At 32.7% G+C, this 21,876-nt stretch overlaps 1 protein-coding gene and 1 pseudogene across 1 annotated transcript; both read right to left on the bottom strand.

Annotated features, from left to right (window-relative positions):
- Window positions 1-193: 193 nt before the first annotated feature.
- Window positions 194-7,028, bottom strand: LOC133632156 (transmembrane protein 17A-like). Its single transcript, XM_062024429.1, has 4 exons — window positions 6,864-7,028; window positions 870-976; window positions 687-800; window positions 194-630 (listed from the first exon to the last, which is right to left on the bottom strand). The coding sequence occupies exons 1-4, from the start codon at window positions 6,985-6,987 to the stop codon at window positions 313-315; spliced, it is 663 nt and encodes a 220-aa protein (XP_061880413.1). The 5' UTR covers window positions 6,988-7,028; the 3' UTR covers window positions 194-312.
- A 2,096-nt stretch (window positions 7,029-9,124) lies between these two features.
- On the bottom strand, window positions 9,125-20,061 carry LOC133631829 (selenoprotein M-like; annotated as a pseudogene).
- Between the last annotated feature and the right edge of the window lie 1,815 nt (window positions 20,062-21,876).

Genomic DNA, 21,876 nt, shown 5'->3' with positions numbered 1-21,876 from the left:
TTTAAAAAAAATAAATAGAAGACAACATATATATATATATATATATATATATATATATATATATATATATATATATATATATATATATATATATATATATATATATATATATATATATATATATATATATATATATATATATATATATATATATATATATATATATATATATATATATATATATATACACAGTAAGGTACTGCCCTCAAAAATGGAGAATAATAATAAACAAAGTAATTTCAATAGTAAGGCCTTGGCAGCTTTTTGCTGTTGAAATTGTGTTGTACGTTAAAAATATAATACAAATATAGTTCAGGGGTAAGCGGCACAGGTGGGCGACACAGGCAACACGCTGCGGCGGTACGTCAGGCCGCACACGGGCGTGGAGCGCTGGCCCAAGCTGTCCACTTTTCCCAGCTGGCGCAGGTGGAAGAGCAAAGTGAGCTTGCGGGTCATCCTCCGGAGCGCCAAGGTGGCGGCCAGGATCTGGGCCAGTAGGAAGGTCAGGTAGAGGGCGTGGACGGCCCGCTCCAGAGGCAGGATGAGGATCTCCTCGTCCGTCAGGAAGAAGAGAAGCACCGGCAGCTGGAACAGGAACGTCAGCAGCCAAAAGGCCGACAGTTCCGGGACCTGAGGACGGACGCCACTTCAACACAACGTTCACGCACGGCAGTGGAAGTACTCACCTTCTCTTGCAGGTTGCCAAGGTAACCCAGGTAGAGTCTGAGCCCTTCCACCAGCGTCAGGAGGACCACGCCCGAGATGAGAAGACCCTGGTAGTACGCCGGGAGGTACTGGTACTGGAAGTCAAGACCCGATCAGGACCGATCCTTCAAAGTGGAGCAAAGTGCTGCAGTTACTGAGCTGACCTTCAACTGCAGCATGAAGACGGAGGAGAACCACCAGCAGGGGAAGTAGAACATGTTGAAGTAGAGCAACATCTGCAGAGGAAGGTGAGACACCAGCTCGTTGACCCCTGCAACAGCAAGGACACTCGTGTGAGAAAGAAGTTGGAAAGTAGCATCAAAAGTCACATATTCTTTTTTTCTTCAAATTATTAAACTTTTTAAAAAAGTTGGCAAAAAGCATCCAAAGTTATATATAATTTTTTTTTCTTCAATTTATTCAACTTTTTAAAAAGTTGGCAAAAGGCATCAAAAGTCATATGTTTTGGTTTTTTCTTCAAATTATTCAACTTTTTAAAAAAGTTGGCAAAAAGCATCCAAAGTTATATATTATTTTTTTTCTTCAATTTATTCAACTTTTTAAAAAGTTGGCAAAAGGCATCAAAAGTCATATGTTTTCGTTTTTTCTTCAAATTATTCAACTTTTTAAAAAGTTGGCAAAAAGCATCAAGTCACAAATTATTTTTTTCTTCAAATATTCAACTTTTTAAAAAGTTGGCAAAAAGCATCAAAAGTCACATTTTTTTACTTCAAGTTATTCAACTTTTTAAAAAGTTGACAAAAAGCATCAAAAGTCACATATTCTTTTTTTCTTCAAAGTATTCAACTTTTTAAAAAGTTGGCAAAAAGCATTAAAAGTCAGATATATATTTTTTTCAAATATTCAACTTTTTAAAAAGTTGGCAAAAAGCATCAAAAGTCATATATTCTTTTTTTTTCTTCAATTCTTCAACTTTTTAAAAAGTTGGCAAAAAGCATCAAAACTCACATTTATTTTTTTTCCCAACGTATTCAACTTTTTAAAAAGTTGGCAAAAAGCATCAAAAGTCACATATTCTTTTTCTTCTTCAAATTCTTCAATTTTTTAAAAAATTGGCAAAAAGCATCAAAAGTCACATATTCTGTTTTCTTCAGATTATTCAACTTTTAGAAAAGTTGGCAAAAAGCATCAAGTCACGTATTATTTTTTTCTTCAAATTATTCAACTTTTTAAAAAGTTGTCAAAAAGCATCAAAAGTCATATATTCTTTTTGTCTTCAAATATTCGACATTTAAAAAAGTTGGCAAAAAGCATCAAAACTCACATTCTTTTTTCCCCAACTTATTCAACTTTTTAAAAAGTTGGCAAAAAGCATCAAAACTCACATTCTTTTTTCCCCAACTTATTCAACTTTTTAAAAAGTTGGCAAAAAGCATCAAAAGTCATATATTCTTTTTCTTCTTCAAATTCTTCAACTTTTTAAAAAGTTGGCAAAAAGCATCAAAAGTCACATTTTTTTTAACTTCAAATTATTCAACTTTTAAAAAAGTTGACAAAAAGCATCAAAAGTCACATATTCTTTTTTTCTTCAAAGTATTCAACCTTTTAAAAAGTTGGCAAAAAGCATCAAAAGTCACATATTATTTTTTTCTTCAAATATTCAACTTTTAAAAAAGTTGGCAAAAAGCATCAAAACTCACATTCTTTTTCCCCCAATTTATTCAACTTTTTAAAAATTTGGCAAAAAGCATCAAAAGTCACATATTCTTTTTCTTCTTCAAATTAGTCAATTTTTTAAAAGTTGGTAAAAAGCATCAAGTCACATATTCTGTTTTCTTCAGATTATTCAACTTATTAAAAAGTTGGCAAAAACCATCAAAAGTCCCATATTCTTTTTTTCTTCAAATTATTCAACTTTTTAAAAAAGTTGGCAAAAAGCATCCAAAGTTATATATAATTTTTTTTTCTTCAATTTATTCAACTTTTTTAAAAAGTTGGCAAAAAGCATCAAAAGTCATATGTTTTGGTTTTTTCTTCAAATTATTCAACTTTTTAAAAAGTTGGCAAAAAGCATCAAGTCACAAATTATTTTTTTCTTCGTCTTAGGGACGGCGTGGTGAAGTTGGTAGAGTGGCTGTGCCAGCAATCGGAGTGTTGCTGGTTACTGGGGTTCAATTCCCACCTTCTACCTTCCTAGTCACGTCCGTTGTGTCCTTGGGCAAGACACTTCACCCTTTGCCTCTGATGGCTGCTGGTAGCGCCTTGCATGGCAGCTCCCGCCATCAGTGTGTGAATGTGTGTGTGAATGGGTAAATGTGGAAATACTGTCAAAGCGCTTTGAGTACCTTGAAGGTAGAAAAGCGCTATACAAGTACAACTCATTTATCATTTATCATTTATTAAATATTAAACTTTTTAAAAAGTTGGCAAAAAGCATTTAAAGTCACATGTTTTTACTTCAAGGTATTCAACTTTTTAAAAAGTTGACAAAAAGCATCAAAAGTCATATATTCTTTTTTTTTCAATTATTCAACTTTTTAAAAAGTTGGCAAAAAGCATCAAAAGTCAGATATTATTTTTTTCTTCAAATATTCAACTTTTTAAAAAGTTGGCAAAAAGCATCAAAAGTCAGATATTATTTTTTTCTTCAAATATTCAACTTTTTATAAAGTTGGCAAAAAGCATCAAAAGTCATATATTATTTTTTTCTTCAAATATTCAACTTTTTAAAAAGTTGGCAAAAAGCATCAAAAGTCACACATTCTTTTTTTCAACTTACTCAACTGTTTTAAAAGTTGGCAAAAAGCATCAAAAGTCATATATTCTTTTTTTCTTCAATTATTCAACTTTTTAAAAAGTTGGCCAAAAGCATCAAAAGTCAGATATTCTTTTTTTCTTCAAATATTCAACTTTTTAAAAAGTTGGCAAAAAGCATCAAAGGTCACACATTCTTTTTTTTTTCCAACTTATTCAACTTTTTAAAAAGTTGGCAAAAAGCATCAAAACTCACATTTATTTTTTTTCCAACTTATTCAACTTTTTAAAAAGTTGGCAAAAAGCATCAAAAGTCACATATTCATTTTCTTCTTCAAAATCTTCAACTTTTTAAAAAGTTGGCAAAAAGCATTTAAAGTCACATGTTTTTACTTCAAGTTATTCAACTTTTTAAAAAGTTGACAAAAAGCATCAAAAGTCATATATTCTTTTTTTTTCAATTATTCAACTTTTTAAAAAGTTGGCAAAAAGCATCAAAAGTCAGATATTATTTTTTTCTTCAAATATTCAACTTTTTTAAAAGTTGGCAAAAAGCATCAAAAGTCACATATTATTTTTTTCTTCAAATATTCAACTTTTTAAAAAGTTGGCAAAAAGCATCAAAAGTCATATATTATTTTTTTCTTCAAATATTCAACTTTTGAAAAAGATGGCAAAAAGCATCAAAAGTCACACATTCTTTTTTTCAACTTATTCAACTTTTTAAAAAGTTGGCAAAAAGCATCAAAAGTCGTATATTCTTTTTTTTCTTCAATTATTCAACTTTTTAAAAAGTTGGCCAAAAGCATCAAAAGTCAGATATACTTTTTTTCTTCAAATATTCAACTTTTTAAAAGTTGGCAAAAAGCATCAAAGGTCACACATTCTTTTTTTTTTCAACTTATTCAACTTTTTAAAAAGTTGGCAAAAAGCATCAAAACTCACATTTATTTTTTTTCCAACTTATTCAACTTTTTAAAAAGTTGGCAAAAAGCATCAAAAGTCACATATTCTTTTTTTCTTCAGATTAGTCAATTTTTTAAAAGTTGGCAAAAAGCATCAAAAGTCACATGTTTGTTTTTTCTTCAAATTATTCAACTCTAAAAAGTTGGCAAAAATCATCAAAGGTCACATAATTTTTTTTTCTTCAAATTATTCAACATTTTTAAAAGTTGGCAAAAAGCATCAAAAGTCATATATTAGACAGGCTACAATTAGCATTAGCAATTTGACATGGCAATCTCAACACCTCCAATTTCAGTAATGAGAACTACAAAGAAGATGACTGGTATGTTTAAACAGCTGTGTGATACGCACACTACTTACAGTATAAACACTTTTTAGGACTCCACATGACACATTCAGCATCCTGGAAAAAGCTACTTACTAGTTCAGATAGACTATACAGTACTGCCATCTAATGGTTTGGAAGTGCAACTGCATTGCAAAGATAGTTATCATAATCAGCTCATTTTTAAATGTTACAATAAAAAATAGAATTTTCACAGAAAATTGGTATGATTGAGTACTGGTATCCATTCCCAGGTAATTGGTACCCTATTGGTTTAAATGTGAAAATATACAACTTTTTAAATGTTTTTTTTAATAAACAAGTATTGTTTTTTTTCTCTGAAATATGCAACATTTTTGATTATATAAATGTGTTTTCCTCACAAATTTTTTTTTCGAAAACATATATTTGATCTATTTTATAATCTATTTTTCTCTTGCATTTGCCGTAGACAGGCTACAATTAGCATTAGCGATTTGACATGGCAAAATTTGGTAATGAGAACTACAAAGAAGATGACTGGTATGTTTAAACAGCTGTGTGATACGCACACTACTTACAGTATAAACACTTTTTAGGACTCCACATGACACATTCAGCATCCTGGAAAAAGCTACTTACTAGTTCAGATAGACCAGGGGTCAGCAACCTTTTTGAAAGCAAGAGCTACTTCTTGGGTAGTGATTAATGCGAAGGGCTACCAGTTTGATACACACTTCAATAAATTGCCAGAAATAGCCAATTTGCTCAATTTACCTTTAACTCTGTTATTATTTATAATTAATGATATTTACACTTAATTGAACGGTTTAAAAGAGGAGAAAACACGAAAAAAATGACAGTTAAATTTTGAAACATAGTTTATCTTCAATTTCAACTCTTTAAAATTCAAGATTCAACCCAAAAAAAGAAGAGAAAAACTAGCTAATTTGAATCTTTTTGAAAAAAATTTTAAAATAATTTATGGAACATCATTAGTCATTTTTCCTGATTAAGATTAATTTTAGGATTTTGATGACATGTTTTAAATAGGTTAAAATCCAATCTGCACTTTGTTAGAATATATAACAAATTGGACCAAGCTATATTTCTAACAAAGACAAATCATTATTTTTTCTAGATTTTCCAGAACAAAATTTTTAAAAGAAATTAAAAAGACTTTGAAATAAGATTTAAATTTGATTCTACAGATTTTCTAGATTTGCCAGAATATTTTTTTTAAATTTTAATCATAAATTTGAAGAAATATTTCACAAATATTCTTCGTCGAAGAAACAGAAGCTAAAATGAAGAATTAAATCAAAATTTATTTATTATTCTTTACAATAAAAAAATACATTTACTTGAACATTGATTTAAATTGTCAGGAAAGAAGAGGAAGGAATTTAAAAGGTAAAAAGGTATATGTGTTTAAAAATCCTAAAATCATTTTTAAGGTTGTATTTTTTCTCTAAAATTGTCTTTCTGAAAGTTATAAGAAGCAAAGTAAAAAAATGAATGAATTTATTTAAACAAGTGAAGACCAAGTCTTTAAAATATTTTCTTGGATTTTCAAATTCTATTTGAATTTTGTCTCTCTTAGAATTAAAAATGTCGGGCAAAGCGAGACCAGCTTGCTAGTAAATAAATACAATTTAAAAAACAGAGGCAGCTCACTGGTAAGTGCTGCTATTTTTAGAACAGGCCAGCGGGCTACTCATCTGGTCCTTACGGGCTACCTGGTGCCCGCGGGCACCGCGTTGGTGACCACTGAAATAGACTATACAGTACTGCCATCTAATGGTTTGGAAGTGCAACTGCATTGCAGATGAGACTCAAATGGAAGATGGTAATCATAGTTTTTAAATGTTACATTAAAAAATAGAATTTTCACCAAAAATTGGTATCGTTGAGTACCGGTATCCATTCTCAGGTATCCCGGGAATTGGTACTGTATTGGTTCAAATGTGAACAACTCCAACTTTTTAATGTTTTTTTAATATACAGATATTCTTTTTCTCTCTCTGAAATATGCAACATTTTTGACATTTTCTCACCAATTTTTTAATCTATTTTACAATCTATTTTTCTCTCGCATTTCTTTGATTGGCAGCAGAAAACACAAACTGCGGGGTGAGTGTTTTATGGTGTGGAGGCGAACAACAGAACCTACCAGAGTGGTCATCGTGGTCTTTGCCCAAGTGTTCCGCCGTCCTGTTGCTGGTCCAGACAGAACTCCCCACGTGGGCCAGGCCGACGCGGAGGTTTTCTGACAGAGGCGAGTAGAAGACCGGCATGGTGGAAGACCAAGACCGGGACGAGCATGAAGACAACAAGCAGGCCGCTAATCGGATTAGCGAACCAGGAGGCGCACACGGGATTAAAGGGAGTCAACAAAGACAATGCTAACGCTCCAATGCTGAAGTTGAACTGAAATACTGACAGAATGTGGTATGAATGAAAGATTAGTTTGAATGTTGGAATGGTTTGAATGTTGAAGAGTTTGAATTTCAAGGAAAACTGGAATTTGGTTTGGAACTTGGGAAAATGTTAGTTTGAATGTCCAGGATGAGTGAAATGTGTTGATGTTGGAATGCTTTGAATAGCTGGAAAAATGTGGGAATTGTGCAACTTGGACAAATGTCCCATTCATTTCAATGGGAACTTCCTGGAAATTTGGTAGTTTTGGGAAAAGCAGGATTTTTTGAAAATAATTAGGACTATGAATGTCCTGAATTAGCTGAATTGGTTGGTGTTGGAATTGTTTAAATCGGGCAAGAAATGTTGAAGTAGTAAATGGTAATAGGGAATTTCGGGAAAATCTGGGATTTTTTTGAACTTGGAAAAAGGGTAGTTTGAATTTCCAGAATAGTGGAATGTGTCAAAGGTGGAATGTTTTGAATGGGTTGTAGAATGTGGGGATTTGAATGGGGAAAATGCAAAAAAAAATAAAATTAATTAATTATGGGAAATCCGGGAATTTTTTTTTAGAATTGTTGAAGTAAACACAAAATTGGCTGAATATTTAGAAGTTGGAACAGTTTGAATCTGATGAAAAATGTGGAAGTTGTGGAACTTTGAAGAATGTCCCATTGATTTCAATGGGAATTTTGGGAAAAGCGGGAATTTTATTGAAAATGGTAAAAAAAAAAAAAAAATTGAATGGGCTGATTGAGTTGAAATGGTTTGTGTTTACATTTTTCAAATCGGTCGAGAAATGTAGAAGTAGTAACATGTTGAATTGAGAAATGGTATTACGGAATTCCTGGAATTTCGGGAAAACGGGGAGTTTTTCCAGTTCAAAAAACAACTTTGTTTTTTGTCCTGATTAAGAAGAATGTTTTGACGGTGGAACAGTTGAAATGTGTTGAAAAATGTGGAAGGAGTAGTTGCCAGAAAAAAGGGTGGACATAGGGCTTTGGAAAACCAGGAATTCTGGAAAATCCTATGATTTTTTTTTTAACTTGGAAAAAGAGAAGTTTACATTTCCAGGATGGTGGAATGTGTTGAAGGTGGAATGGTTTGAATAGGTTGAAAAATGTGGAAATGGTGGAAGTTTGAAATATGGCCAAATCATTTTGAATGGGAAAAATGTCCCGGAAAACCTGGAATTCGGGGAAATCTGGGAATTTTTGGAATATGTCAAGGGACAGCCCGGGATTCCCGAAGAGGCTGAACAGTTTGAAGTTGGAACGGTTTGAATCGGGTGAAAAATGTGGAAGGTAGAGCGCGCCAAAATCTGGAGATGACGAATAACTAGATTTGAATGTGTGAATGTTCCAATGCTGAAGTTGAACTGAAATCCTGGAATTTTTCAAGAAAGAAAATTTAAATGGTAAAAAACTTGAACGGGCTGAATGAGTTGAAATGGTTGGTGTTGAAATTCTTCAAATCGGTCGAGAAATGTTAAAGTAGTAACATGTTGAATTGAGAAATGGTATTACGGAATTCCTGGAATTTCGGGAAAACCGGGAATTTTTCCAGTTAAAAAAACAACTTTGTCTTTTGTCCTGATTAAGAGGAATGTTTTGACGGTGGAACGGTTGAAGTGGGTTGAAAAATGTGGAAGGAGTAGTCTCCAGGAAAAAGGGTGGAAATAGGGCTTTGGAAAACCAGGAATTCTGGAAAATCCTGGAATTTTTTTTAACTTGGAAAAAAAGAAGTTAAAATTTCCAGGATGGTGGAATGTGTTGAAGGTGGAACGGTGCAAACAGGTTGAAAAATGTGGAAATGGTGGAAGTTTGAAAAAATGGCCAATTCATTTTGAATGGGGAAGAATGTCCTGGAAAACCTGGAATTCTGGGAAATCTGGGAATTTTTGGTATTTGTCAAGGGAAAACCTGGAGAGGACGAAGAATAAGCTTAAATATATGATTGGTGTATAAAAGCACGTGTGAATGCTAGCACAAAGCACAGTTGGGACACCCGTCTGCTTGTTGTGTAACATTTATATTCAGACCTCGGACAAAGTGCATCGGGGCCCAGCGGGTCTTCGGAACAGGACCGGGTCTTTTTGGGAGCCTTGAGGTCTCATCCGTCATGAATGCTGAGGGCGGGACGCGTTTGTCCAGGTCAGAGCTCGTCCCTGGGGACTAGCAGGGGCAAGTGCTGGAACTGGTCCGGGACTTCCTCCCCCTTCTGGGTCCGCTTGTAGAAGCCCAGAGAGTCCAGCAGGCGGCTCATGTCGTCCGCCGTCATGTCCTTCACGGGAACACTCTGACACACAAACGTGCAGGTGTGAATATTTGGGGACATAACCATTGGATCCCAATCTGATTCCTGGGGTGACCATTCGATTCGGAACCGATTTTTGATTCAAACCAGCGTACTATCTGGTATAATTATAAAGTACCTTTTTCAAAAGAGGTTAGAACTTCTGGTCAAACATCAAACATCTTATTAAAAATTGATCCTTATAACAAATATTTTCCTAAAAATTTATTTTTTTAATCTATCTTTTTGAAATTTACAAACCGATTTAGAATTGGAGTGAAAACGAATCATGATTCAAATGGGAATCAAGTTTTTTTCTGCACCCCTACCATTGCTAAAATTAATCCAAATGAATTCACAAGACCAACAATCACATTTTGTCCATTGTTAACTTGTGATTAATCGTGATTAATCGTGATCAATTGCATTTTGTCCATAAGTACATTGTAATTAATTGAGAATAATCACATGATTGCATTTTGTCCATAATTGACTTGTAATTGATCAAATTTAATCACAATTAGACAACAGTTAACTTGTAATTAGGGATGTCCGATAATATCGGCCTGCCGATATTATCGGCCAATAAATGCGTTAAAATGTAATATATCGGAAATTATCGGTATCGGTTTTTTTATTATCTGTATCGGTTTTTATTTATTTATTTATTTATTTATTTATTTTTTATTAAATCAACATAAAAAACACAAGATACACTTACAATTAGTGCACCAACCCAAAAAACCTCCCTCCCCCCATTTATTTCTGTTATCAATATTCTGGTTCCTACATTATATATCAATATATATCAATACAGTCTGCAAGGGATACAGTCCGTAAGCACACATGATTGTGCGTGCTGCTGCTCCACTAATAGTACTAACCTTTAACAGTTAATTTTACTCATTTTCATTCATTACTAGTTTCTGTGTAACTGTTTTTATATTGTTGTACTTTCTTTTTTATTCAAGAAAATGTTTTTAATTTATTTATCTTATTTTACTAATTTTTTTTAAAAAGTACCTTATCTTCACCATACCTGGTTGTCCAAATTAGGCATAATAATGTGTTGATTCCACGACTGCATATATCGGTTGATATCGGTATCGGTTGACATCGGTATCGGTAATTAAAGAGTTGGACAATATCGGAATATCGGATATCGGCAAAAAGCCATTATCGGACATCCCTAACCCCTACCATTGCTAAAATTAATCCAAATGAATTCACAAGACCAATAATCACATTTTGTCCATTGTTAACTTGTGATTAATCGTGATTAATCGTGATCAATTGCATTTTGTCCATAAGTACATTGTAATTAATTGAGAATAATCACATGATTGCATTCTGTCCATAATTGACTTGTAATTGATCAAAATTAATCACAATTAGACAACAGTTAACTTGTAATTAGGGATGGCCGATATTATCGGCCGATAAATGCGTTAAAATGTAATATATCGGAAATTATCGGTATCGTTTTTTTTTATTATCTGTATCGTTGTTTTTTTTTTTTTTTTTTTTTTTTTAAATTTATTTATTAAATCCACATAAAAAACACAAGATACACTTACAATTAGTGCACCAACCCAAAAAACCTCCCTCCACCCATTTATTTCTGTTATCAATATTCTGCTTCCTACATTATATATCAATATATATCAATACAGTCTGCAAGGGATACAGTCCGTAAGCACACGTGATTGTGCGTGCTGCTGCTCCACTAATAGTACTAACCTTTAACAGTTAATTTTACAAATTTTCATTCATTACTAGTTTCTGTGTAACTGTTTTTATATTGTTGTACTTTCTTTTTTATTCAAGAAAATGTTTTTAATTTATTTATCTTGTTTTAGTAATTTTAAAAAAAAGTAACTTATCTTCACCATACCTGGTTGTCCAAATTAGGCATAATAATGTGTTAATTCCACGACTGCATATATCGGTTGATATCGGTATCGGTTGATATCGGTATCGGTAATTAAAGAGTTGGACAATATCGGAATATCGGATATCGGCAAAAAGCCATTATCGGACATCCCTAACCCCTACCATTGCTAAAATTAATCCAAATGAATTCACAAGACCAATAATCACATTTTGTCCATTGTTAACTTGTGATTAATCGTGATTAATCGTGATCAATTGCATTTTGTCCATAAGTACATTGTAATTAATTGAGAATAATCACATGATTGCATTTTGTCCATAATTGACTTGTAATTGATCAAAATTAATCACAATTAGACAACAGTTAACTTGTAATTAGGGATGTCCGATAATATCGGCCTGCCGATATTATCGGCCGATAAATGCGTTAAAATGTAATATATCGGTTTTTTTATTATCTGTATCGTTGTTTTTTGGGGGGTTTTTAAAAAAAAATTTTTTTATTAAATCAACATAAAAAACACAAGATACACTTACAATTAGTGCACCAACCCAAAAAACCTCCCTCCCCCCATTTCTTTCTGTTATCAATATTCTGCTTCCTACATTATATATCAATATATATCAATACAGTCTGCAAGGGATACAGTCCGTAAGCACACATGATTGTGCGTGCTGCTGCTCCACTAATAGTACTAACCTTTAACAGTTCATTTTACTCATTTTCATTCATTACTAGTTTCTATGTAACTGTTTTTATATTGTTGTACTTTCTTTTTTATTCAAGAAAATGTTTTTAATTTATTTATCTTATTTTACTAATTTTTTTTAAAAAGTACCTTATCTTCACCATACCTGGTTGTCCAAATTAGGCATAATAATGTGTTAATTCCACGACTGCATATATCGGTTGATATCGGTATCGGTTGATATCGGTATCGGTAATTAAAGAGTTGGACAATATCGGAATATCGGATATCGGCAAAAAGCCATTATCGGACATCCCTAACCCCTACCATTGCTAAAATTAATCCAAATGAATTCACAAGACCAATTAATCACATTTTGTCCATTGTTAACTTGTGATTAATCGTGATCAATTGCATTTTGTCCATAAGTACATTGTAATTAATTGAGAATAATCACATGATTGCATTTTGTCCATAATTGACTTGTAATTGATCAAAATTAATCACAATCAGACAACAGTTAACTTGTAATTAATCTTGAATGTTGCATTTTGTCCATATTTAGTTGCAATTAGTTAGGTTGACGTGTAGTTAATCATGATTAATCGCACTGTCTACAGTTAACTTGTATATACACATGATTAATTGCATTTTGTTCATAGGTCAATTGTAAATGATCGGGATTAATCGCATTGTCTATAGTTAACTCGCAGTTAATCGGGCTTGATCGCATTTTATCCATAATTAACTTGTAATTGATCAAAATGAATCACAATTTGTCAATAGTTATCTTGTAATTAATCTGGAATGTTGCATTTTGTCTAAATTTATTTGCAATGAGTTAGGTTAACGTGTAGTTAATCATGATTAATCGCATTGTCTACAGTTAACTTGTATATAAACATGATTAATCGCATTTTGTTCATAGTTAACATGTAATTAACAAAAAGTAACTAACGTTATTTTTTTAATGTGTGTAATAAGTGTACCTTATCAAGATGTACACCCAACATGGGACTGGAAAATTAGTTTATTTCATGCACACCTACTATTGCTAAAATTAATCAAAATGAATTCAAAAGACCAATTAATCACATTTTGTCCATTGTTAACTTGTGATTAATCAAATCATTTTGGAAAAAAAGGGGTTAATAAATTGCGTATTTTGTATTTTTTGCCATAAAAACAGGGGTTTCTTTAACAAAGACGAAATAAAAGATGGAAAACAAATAAAACTTTGTGTCCACCGATAGATCTGAGTTGGATTTAGAAATTTTAGGGTTGACTAAAAAAAAATCATGACTTATTTTTAAAAATGTAATGACTGAGACTCTTCCAGGTGCCCAGGACCAAACATTAGGGGAGCCCTAAAGGTAAATAAACAAATAAAAATGTGAAAATCAATATATTGTTTTGATCTTCAAAATGAAAAATATTATTCCACTTTTTAAAAAGTTGGCAAAAAGCATCAAGTCACAAATTATTTTTTTCTTCAAATATTCAACTTTTTAAAAAAGTTGACAAAAAGCATCAAAAGTCACATATTCTTTTTTCTTCAAAGTATTCAACTTTTTAAAAAGTTGTCAAAAAGCATCAAAAGTCATATATTCTTTTTTCTTCAAATATTCAACTTTTAAAAAAGTTGACAAAAAGCATCAAAAGTCATATATTCTTTTTTCTTCAAATATTCAACTTTTAAAAAAGTTGACAAAAAGCATCAAAAGTCATATATTCTTTTTTCTTCAAAGTATTCAACTTTTTAAAAAGTTGTCAAAAAGCATCAAAAGTCATTATTCTTTTTTCTTCAAATATTCAACTTTTAAAAAAGTTGACAAAAAGCATCAAAAGTCACATATTCTTTTTTCTTCAAAGTATTCAACTTTTTAAAAAGTTGTCAAAAAGCATCAAAAGTCATTATTTTTTTCTTCAAATATTCAACTTTTTAAAAAAGTTGACAAAAAGCATCAAAAGTCACATATTCTTTTTTCTTCAAAGTATTCAACTTTTTAAAAAGTTGTCAAAAAGCATCAAAAGTCATATATTCTTTTTTCTTCAAATATTCAACTCTTAAAAAAGTTGTCAAAAAGCATTAAAAGTCAGATATTCTTTTTTTCTTCAAATATTCAACTTTTTAAAAAGTTGGCAAAAAGCATCAAAACTCACATTCTTTTTCTTCCAACTTATTCAACTTTTTAAAAAGTTGGCAAAAAGCATCAAAAGGGGTTAATATTTTGCGTATTTTGTATTTTTTCCCATAAAAACAGGGGTTTCTTTTACAAAGACAAAATAAAAGATGGAAAACAAATAAAACTTTGTGTCCACCGATAGATCTGAATTGGATCTAGAAATTTTAGGGTTGACTAAAAAAAAATCATGACTTATTTTTAAAAATGTAATGACTGAGACTCTTCCAGGTGCCCACGACCAAACATTAGGGGAGCCCTAAAGGTAAATAAACAAATAAAAATGTGAAAATCAATATATTGTTTTGATCTTGAAAATGAAAAATATTATTCAACTTTTTAAAAAGTTGGCAAAAAGCATCAAGTCACAAATTATTTTTTTCTTCAAATATTCAACTTTTTAAAAAAGTTGACAAAAAGCATCAAAAGTCACATATTCTTTTTTCTTCAAAGTATTCAACTTTTTAAAAAGTTGTGAAAAAGCATCAAAAGTCATATATTCTTTTTTCTTCAAATATTCAACTTTTAAAAAAGTTGACAAAAAGCATCAAAAGTCATATATTCTTTTTTCTTCAAATATTCAACTTTTAAAAAAGTTGACAAAAAGCATCAAAAGTCATATATTCTTTTTTCTTCAAAGTATTCAACTTTTTAAAAAGTTGTCAAAAAGCATCAAAAGTCATTATTCTTTTTTCTTCAAATATTCAACTTTTAAAAACGTTGACAAAAAGCATCAAAAGTCACATATTCTTTTTTCTTCAAAGTATTCAACTTTTTAAAAACTTGTCAAAAAGCATCAAAAGTCATTATTTTTTTCTTCAAATATTCAACTTTTTAAAAAAGTTGACAAAAAGCATCAAAAGTCATTATTCTTTTTTCTTCAAATATTCAACTTTTAAAAAAGTTGACAAAAAGCATCAAAAGTCACATATTCGTTTTTCTTCAAAGTATTCAACTTTTTAAAAAGTTGTCAAAAAGCATCAAAAGTCATTATTTTTTTCTTCAAATATTCAACTTTTTAAAAAAGTTGACAAAAAGCATCAAAAGTCACATATTCTTTTTTCTTCAAAGTATTCAACTTTTTAAAAAGTTGTCAAAAAGCATCAAAAGTCATATATTCTTTTTTCTTCAAATATTCAACTCTTAATAAAGTTGGCAAAAAGCATCAAAAGTCAGATTTTCTTTTTTTCTTCAAATATTCAACTTTTTAAAAAGTTGGCAAAAAGCATCAAAACTCACATTCTTTTTCTTCCCACTTATTCAACTTTTTAAAAAGTTGGCAAAAAGCATCAAAAGGGGTTAATATTTTGCGTATTTTGTATTTTTTGCCATAAAAACAGGGGTTTCTTTTACAAAGACAAAATAAAAGATGGAAAACAAATAAAACTTTGTGTCCACCGATAGATCTGAATTGGATCTAGAAATTTTAGGGTTGACTAAAAAAAAATCATGACTTATTTTTAAAAATGTAATGACTGAGACTCTTCCAGGTGCCCAGGACTAAACATTAGGGGAGCCCTAAAGGTAAATAAACAAATAAAAATGTGAAAATCAATATATTGTTTTGATCTTGAAAATGAAAAATATAAAAATGGCCCCCGCTTGTTTTCATTTTCCAATGTGTGCCCCTCAGTGGAGAAAGTTAGGACACCCCTGCATCAAACAGCCAATAATCAACAGAAGAAGAACAATCAATAAGTTGCTATTAAATCCAAACAAATGTTGTGATTCAGGACAAACTGAGAAAAAAAACACTTTTCTTTCTGTTTGTCCACACGTATTATTCACGTCTTATTTCCTCACATTCAGGACTTACCTTCACCATCTCGTCCTTCTCGTTATAAAACATCAACCTGGGATTGGTCTCCTCCGAGGAGTCGTATTCCAGGTTGTGACTGGGAGGGGAAACAGGATCAAGGAAAGTAATAACAGTGTTGCAAGGAGACTAAACCACTAGAGGGCGCTGTTTGTTGACTAATGCACATTGGTCATAAGTCTGTTTGTTGACTAATACACATTGGTCATAAGTCTGTTTGTTGACTAATGCACATTGGTCATAAGTCTGTTTGTTGACTAATACACATTGGTCATAAGTCTGTTTGTTGACTAATGCACATTGGTCATAAGTCTGTTTGTTGACTAATGCACATTGGTCATAAGTCTGTTTGTTGACTAATGCACATTGGTCATAAGTCTGTTTGTTGACTAATGCACATTGGTCATAAGTCTGTTTGTTGACTAATGCACATTGGTCATAAGTCTGTTTGTTGACTAATGCACATTGGTCATAAGTCTGTTTGTTGACTAATGCACATTGGTCATAAGTCTGTTTGTTGACTAATGCACATTGGTCATAAGTCTGTTTGTTGACTAATGCACATTGGTCATAAGTCTGTTTTTTGACTAATGCACATTGGTCATAAGTCTGTTTGTTGACTAATGCACATTGGTCATAAGTCTGTTTGTTGACTAATGCACATTGGTCATAAGTCTGTTTGTTGACTAATGTACATTGGTCATAAGTCTGTTTGTTGACTAATGCACATTGGTCATAAGTCTGTTTGTTGACTAATGCACATTGGTCATAAGTCTGTTTGTTGACTAATACACATTGGTCATAAGTCTGTTTGTTGACTAATACACATTGGTCATAAGTCTGTTTGTTGACTAATGTACATTGGTCATAAGTCTGTTTGTTGACTAATGCACATTGGTCATAAGTCTGTTTGTTGACTAATGCACATTGGTCATAAGTCTGTTTGTTGACTAATACACATTGGTCATAAGTCTGTTTGTTGACTAATACACATTGGTCATAAGTCTGTTTGTTGACTAATGTACATTGGTCATAAGTCTGTTTGTTGACTAATGCACATTGGTCATAAGTCTGTTTGTTGACTAATGCACATTGGTCATAAGTCTGTTTGTTGACTAATGCACATTGGTCATAAGTCTGTTTGTTGACTAATGCACATTGGTCATAAGTCTGTTTGTTGACTAATACACATTGGTCATAAGTCTGTTTGTTGACTAATGTACATCACTATTACTAAGTACACAACTACTACTAAGTACTACCACTAAGTACACCACTACTACTAGGTACTACCACTAAGTAAACCACTAATACTAAGTACTACCACTAAGTACACCATTACTACTAAGTACTACCACTAAGTAAACCACTACTACTAAGTACTAACATAAGTACACCACTACTACTAAGTACTCCCACTAAGTTCACCACTACTAAATACTATCACTAAGTACACCACTACTACTAAGTACTACCACTAAGTACACCACTACTACAAAGTACTACTACTAAGTACACCACTACTACTAAGTACTACCACTAAGTACAACATTACTAAGAAGTGCTAGCACTAAGTACACCACTACCATTGAGTACTACCACTAAGTACACCACTACTACTAAGCACTACCACTAAGTACACCACTACTACTAAGTACTATCACTGAGTACACCACTACTAAGTACTACCACTAATTACACCACCACTACTAATTACTACCAATAACTACACCACTACTACTAAGTACTACCACTAAATACAACACTACTCCTAAGTACTACCACTAAATACAACACTACTACTAAGTACTACCACTAAATACACCACTACTACTAATTACTACCACTAACTACACCACTACTACTAAGTACTACCACTAAATACAACTCTACTACTACTAAGTACTACCACTAAGTGTGCCGTTACAGTTTTTAAGTTATTCTAAATGACATTTTGTGATCAGTGACATCATCCAGATAAGAACTATAAAACATGAATAGTACAACAAGTAGTAGTCAGACTAAGTACAAATTGAAGCACAACATAGAACAAACGTTTGGGGAGATGTTGACAAGTTGGGGGAGGGGCTGGTTAAGAAGGATAAAACGTTAACAACATAAAAACTATAATAGTTCAACACAAACAAATTCAGCACAAACGTTTTGGACAAGTTTGTGGATTTTCAAAATAAAACATTGACAACGTAAAAACTATAATAGTTAGACAAACACAAATGTACTACATTAGTAGCACAGGTTAGTAACATAAAAACTATACAGCGTGAAGAGTATAACAAGTAAAGTAGTCAGACTAAATACAAATACATAGAACAATAGTTAGACACAACATTTTGCAGCACAAGTGAATGCGACAAGTTAGGGAGATTTTAACAAGATTATGAGTAATAACACGTTAATAACATAATAACTAGCATAGTTTGACAAAGATATTTTGCAACACGAACAACAAATGGCATTTTAATATTTACCATGATGTCATTTTTTTCACCATGGTGTCACTTTTTCCACCACGATGTCACTTTTCCACCAGGGTGTCACTTTTTTCACTATGATGTCACTTTTTTCACCATGATGTCACTTTTTACACCATGGTGTCACTTTTTTCACCATGGTCACTTTTTTTTTAACTATGATGTCACTTTTTTCACCATGATGTCACTTTTTACACCATGGTGTCACTTTTTTTTACCATGATGTCACTTTTTTCACCACAATGTCCCTTTTTCCACCACGATGTCACTTTTTTCACCATGCTGTCACTTTTTTCACCACAATGTCACTTTTTTCACCATGATGTCACTTTTTTCACCACTATGTCACTTTTTTCACCATGCTGTCACTTATTTCACCATGGTGTCACTTTTTCCACCACGATGTCACTTTTTCCACCAGGGTGTCACTTTTTTGACTATGATGTCACTTTTTTCACCATGGTCACTTTTTTTTAACTATGATGTCACTTTTTTCACCATGGTGTCACTTTTTTTTTACCACGATGTCACTTTTTCCACCACAATGTCACTTTTTTCACCATGCTGTCACTTTTTTCACCATGCTGTCACTTTTTTCACCACAATGTCACTTTTTTCACCATGCTGTCACTTATTTCACCATGGTGTCACTTTTTCCACCACAATGTCACTTTTTCCACCAGGGTGTCACTTTTTTCACTATGTTGTCACTTTTTTCACCATGATGTCACTTTTTTAAAACTATGATGTCACTTTTTTCACCATGGTGTCACTTTTTTTTTAACCATGATGTCACTTTTTACACCATGGTGTCACTTTTTTCACCATGGTCACTTTTTTCACCATGCTGTCACTTTTTCCACCACGATGCCACTTTTTTCACCAGGATGTCACTTTTTTCACCACAATGTCACTTTTTTCACCATGATGTCACTTTTTTCACCACAATGTCACTTTTTTCACCACTATGTCACTTTTTTCACCATGCTGTCACTTTTTCCACCACGATGCCACTTTTTTCACCATGGTGTCACTTTTTTCACCACAATGTCACTTTTTCCACCATGATGTCACTTTTTTCACCATGCTGTCACTTATTTAACCATGATGTCACTTTTTCACATTTCCGTGTTTCAAACAATGTACTTTCTGCAGCAAAACATAACAATACGTGACCATGGGTGAAATCTGCCTAGCAACAAGTGACAGTCAGTGAAGAAATGATTTTCTGAGCTCCTCCGTGCTGGAGAGGAAGGATACTACAGCGCCCAGCGCTCCATCAGGAAGTCACGCAGCTCGGGCATCTTCTTGATGCCTCACCCGACCACGCTGGGGGCCTGCAGACCAGACCAGACCAGACCAGACCAGACCAGACCCACAGTCACCCGGTGGCAAGACATGGAACCCCAATCCCCAAAGTAGACTCACCAGAAGTTTCCCTCTGGCGATGATCGTCTCCTGGTTCACTTCTGACGACGTCGCCACCACCACCGCCACCAGGGCGAGCGCCAGGAAGGCCCACATGTCTCCGAGCGGTCTGATCGGCTCCACCTGGAGGACTCCCACGCAGGACCACGGCGCTCGCTGGTTTTGTGCAGGTCTGATGACCTCACGGCTCACACCTGCACCCTTATCGTCTTTTCCCACGCCGGGGGGAGCGACACCTGCTCCACGCCACACACTCACCTGGAAGTCCACATTTTAAGAGTCCAACAAAAAGTGTTCCAGGACAATTTGCAAACGTTTCTGCCTAATCCCTCATTTGAGTAAAGAATGCGTGATTAATAGCATTTCTTTGACGTGAAGACCTGTTAAGGTCGAAAAGGAAAGGGATGATACAGTATTATCTGCCCACGGATGCTACCTGCAGCTAAGCTAACCAGCCCCCACCCCTTAATGCTTCAGTCACAAGCAGGATTCTCACAGGAATTGAGACAAAACTTCATCCGGGAGTCCATTTAGTCCATATTTACTTGCAATGAGTTAGGTTGACGTGTAGTTAATCATGATTAACCTCACTGTCTACAGTTAACTTGTATATAAACATGATTAATTGCATTTTGTTCATAGGTAAATTGTAATTAATTGTGATTAATCGCATTGTCTATAGTTAACCTCACAGTTAATCTTGCTTGATCGCATTTTGTCCATAATAAACTTGTAGTTGATCAAAATTAATCACAATTAGTCAACAGTTAACTTGTAATTAATCTTGATTGTTGCATTTTGTCCATATTTAGTTGCAATTGGTTAAGTTAACTTGTAGTTAATCATGATTAATCGCATTGTCTATAGTTAACTTGTATTTAAACATAATTTCTCGCATTTTGTCCATTGTTAACTTGTGATTAATCGTGATCAATTGCATTTTGTCCATAAGTAAATTGTAATTAATTGGGATTAATCACATTTTTGATCGCATTTGGTTTATAATTAACATGTAATTGATCAAAATTAATCACAATTAGTCAACAGTTAACTTGTAATTAATCTTGATTGTTGCATTTTGTCCATATTTAGTTGCAATTAGTTATGTTAACTTGTAGTTAATCACGATTAATCGCACTGTCTACAGTTAACTTCTATATAAACATAATTCATCGCATTTTGTTCATTTTTTTCATAGGTAAATTTTAATTAATCGGGATTAATCGCATTGTCTATAGTTAACCTCACAGTTAATCTGGCTTGATCGCATTTTGTCCATAATAAACTTGTAGTTGATCAAAATTAATCACAATTAGTCAACAGTTAACTTGTAATTAATCTTGATTGTTGCATTTTGTCCATATTTAGTTGCAATTGGTTAAGTTAACTTGTAGTTAATCATGATTAATCGCATTGTCTATAGTTAACTTGTATATAAACATAATTTATCGCATTTTGTCCATTGTTAACTTGTGATTAATCGTGATCAATTGCATTTTGTCCATAACTAAATTGTAATTAATTGGGATTAATCACATTTTTGATCGCATTTTGTTCATAATTAACTTGTAATTGATCAAAATTAATCACAATTAGTCAACAGTTATCTTGTAATTAATCTTGATTGTTGCATTTTGTCCATATTTAGTTGCAATTAGTTATGTTAACTTGTAGTTAATCATGATTAATCACACTGTCTACAGTTAACTTCTATATAAACATAATAAATCGCATTTTGTTCATTTTTTTCATAGGTAAATTGTAATTAATCGGGATTAATCGCATTGTCTATAGTTAACCTCACAGTTAATCAGGCTTGATCGCATTTTGTCCATAATTAACTTGTAGTTGATCAAAATTAATCACAATTAGTCAACAGTTAACTTGTAATTAAACTTCATTGTTGCATTTTGTCCATATTTAGTTGCAATTTGTTAAGTTAACTTGTAGTTAGTCATGATTAATCGCATTG

The sequence above is a fragment of the Entelurus aequoreus genome, linkage group LG17 (assembly GCF_033978785.1).
Source record: "Entelurus aequoreus isolate RoL-2023_Sb linkage group LG17, RoL_Eaeq_v1.1, whole genome shotgun sequence".
Taxonomy (NCBI): domain Eukaryota; kingdom Metazoa; phylum Chordata; class Actinopteri; order Syngnathiformes; family Syngnathidae; genus Entelurus; species Entelurus aequoreus.
Note: the sequence above shows the minus strand (reverse complement) of the source record. Positions and strands in the feature narration are given on the sequence as shown.

Excerpts from the sequence above, each read along its gene's own strand:
- LOC133632156 (XM_062024429.1), bottom strand. The coding sequence starts at position 6,987 with ATGCCGGTCTTCTACTCGCCTCTGTCAGAAAACCTCCGCGTCGGCCTG. Across the intron at positions 977-6,863 it reads AGACCACGATGACCACTCTG|GGGTCAACGAGCTGGTGTCT; the intron begins GTAGGTTCTGTT and ends TTGCTGTTGCAG. Across the intron at positions 631-686 it reads TTGGCAACCTGCAAGAGAAG|GTCCCGGAACTGTCGGCCTT; the intron begins GTGAGTACTTCC and ends GTCCGTCCTCAG.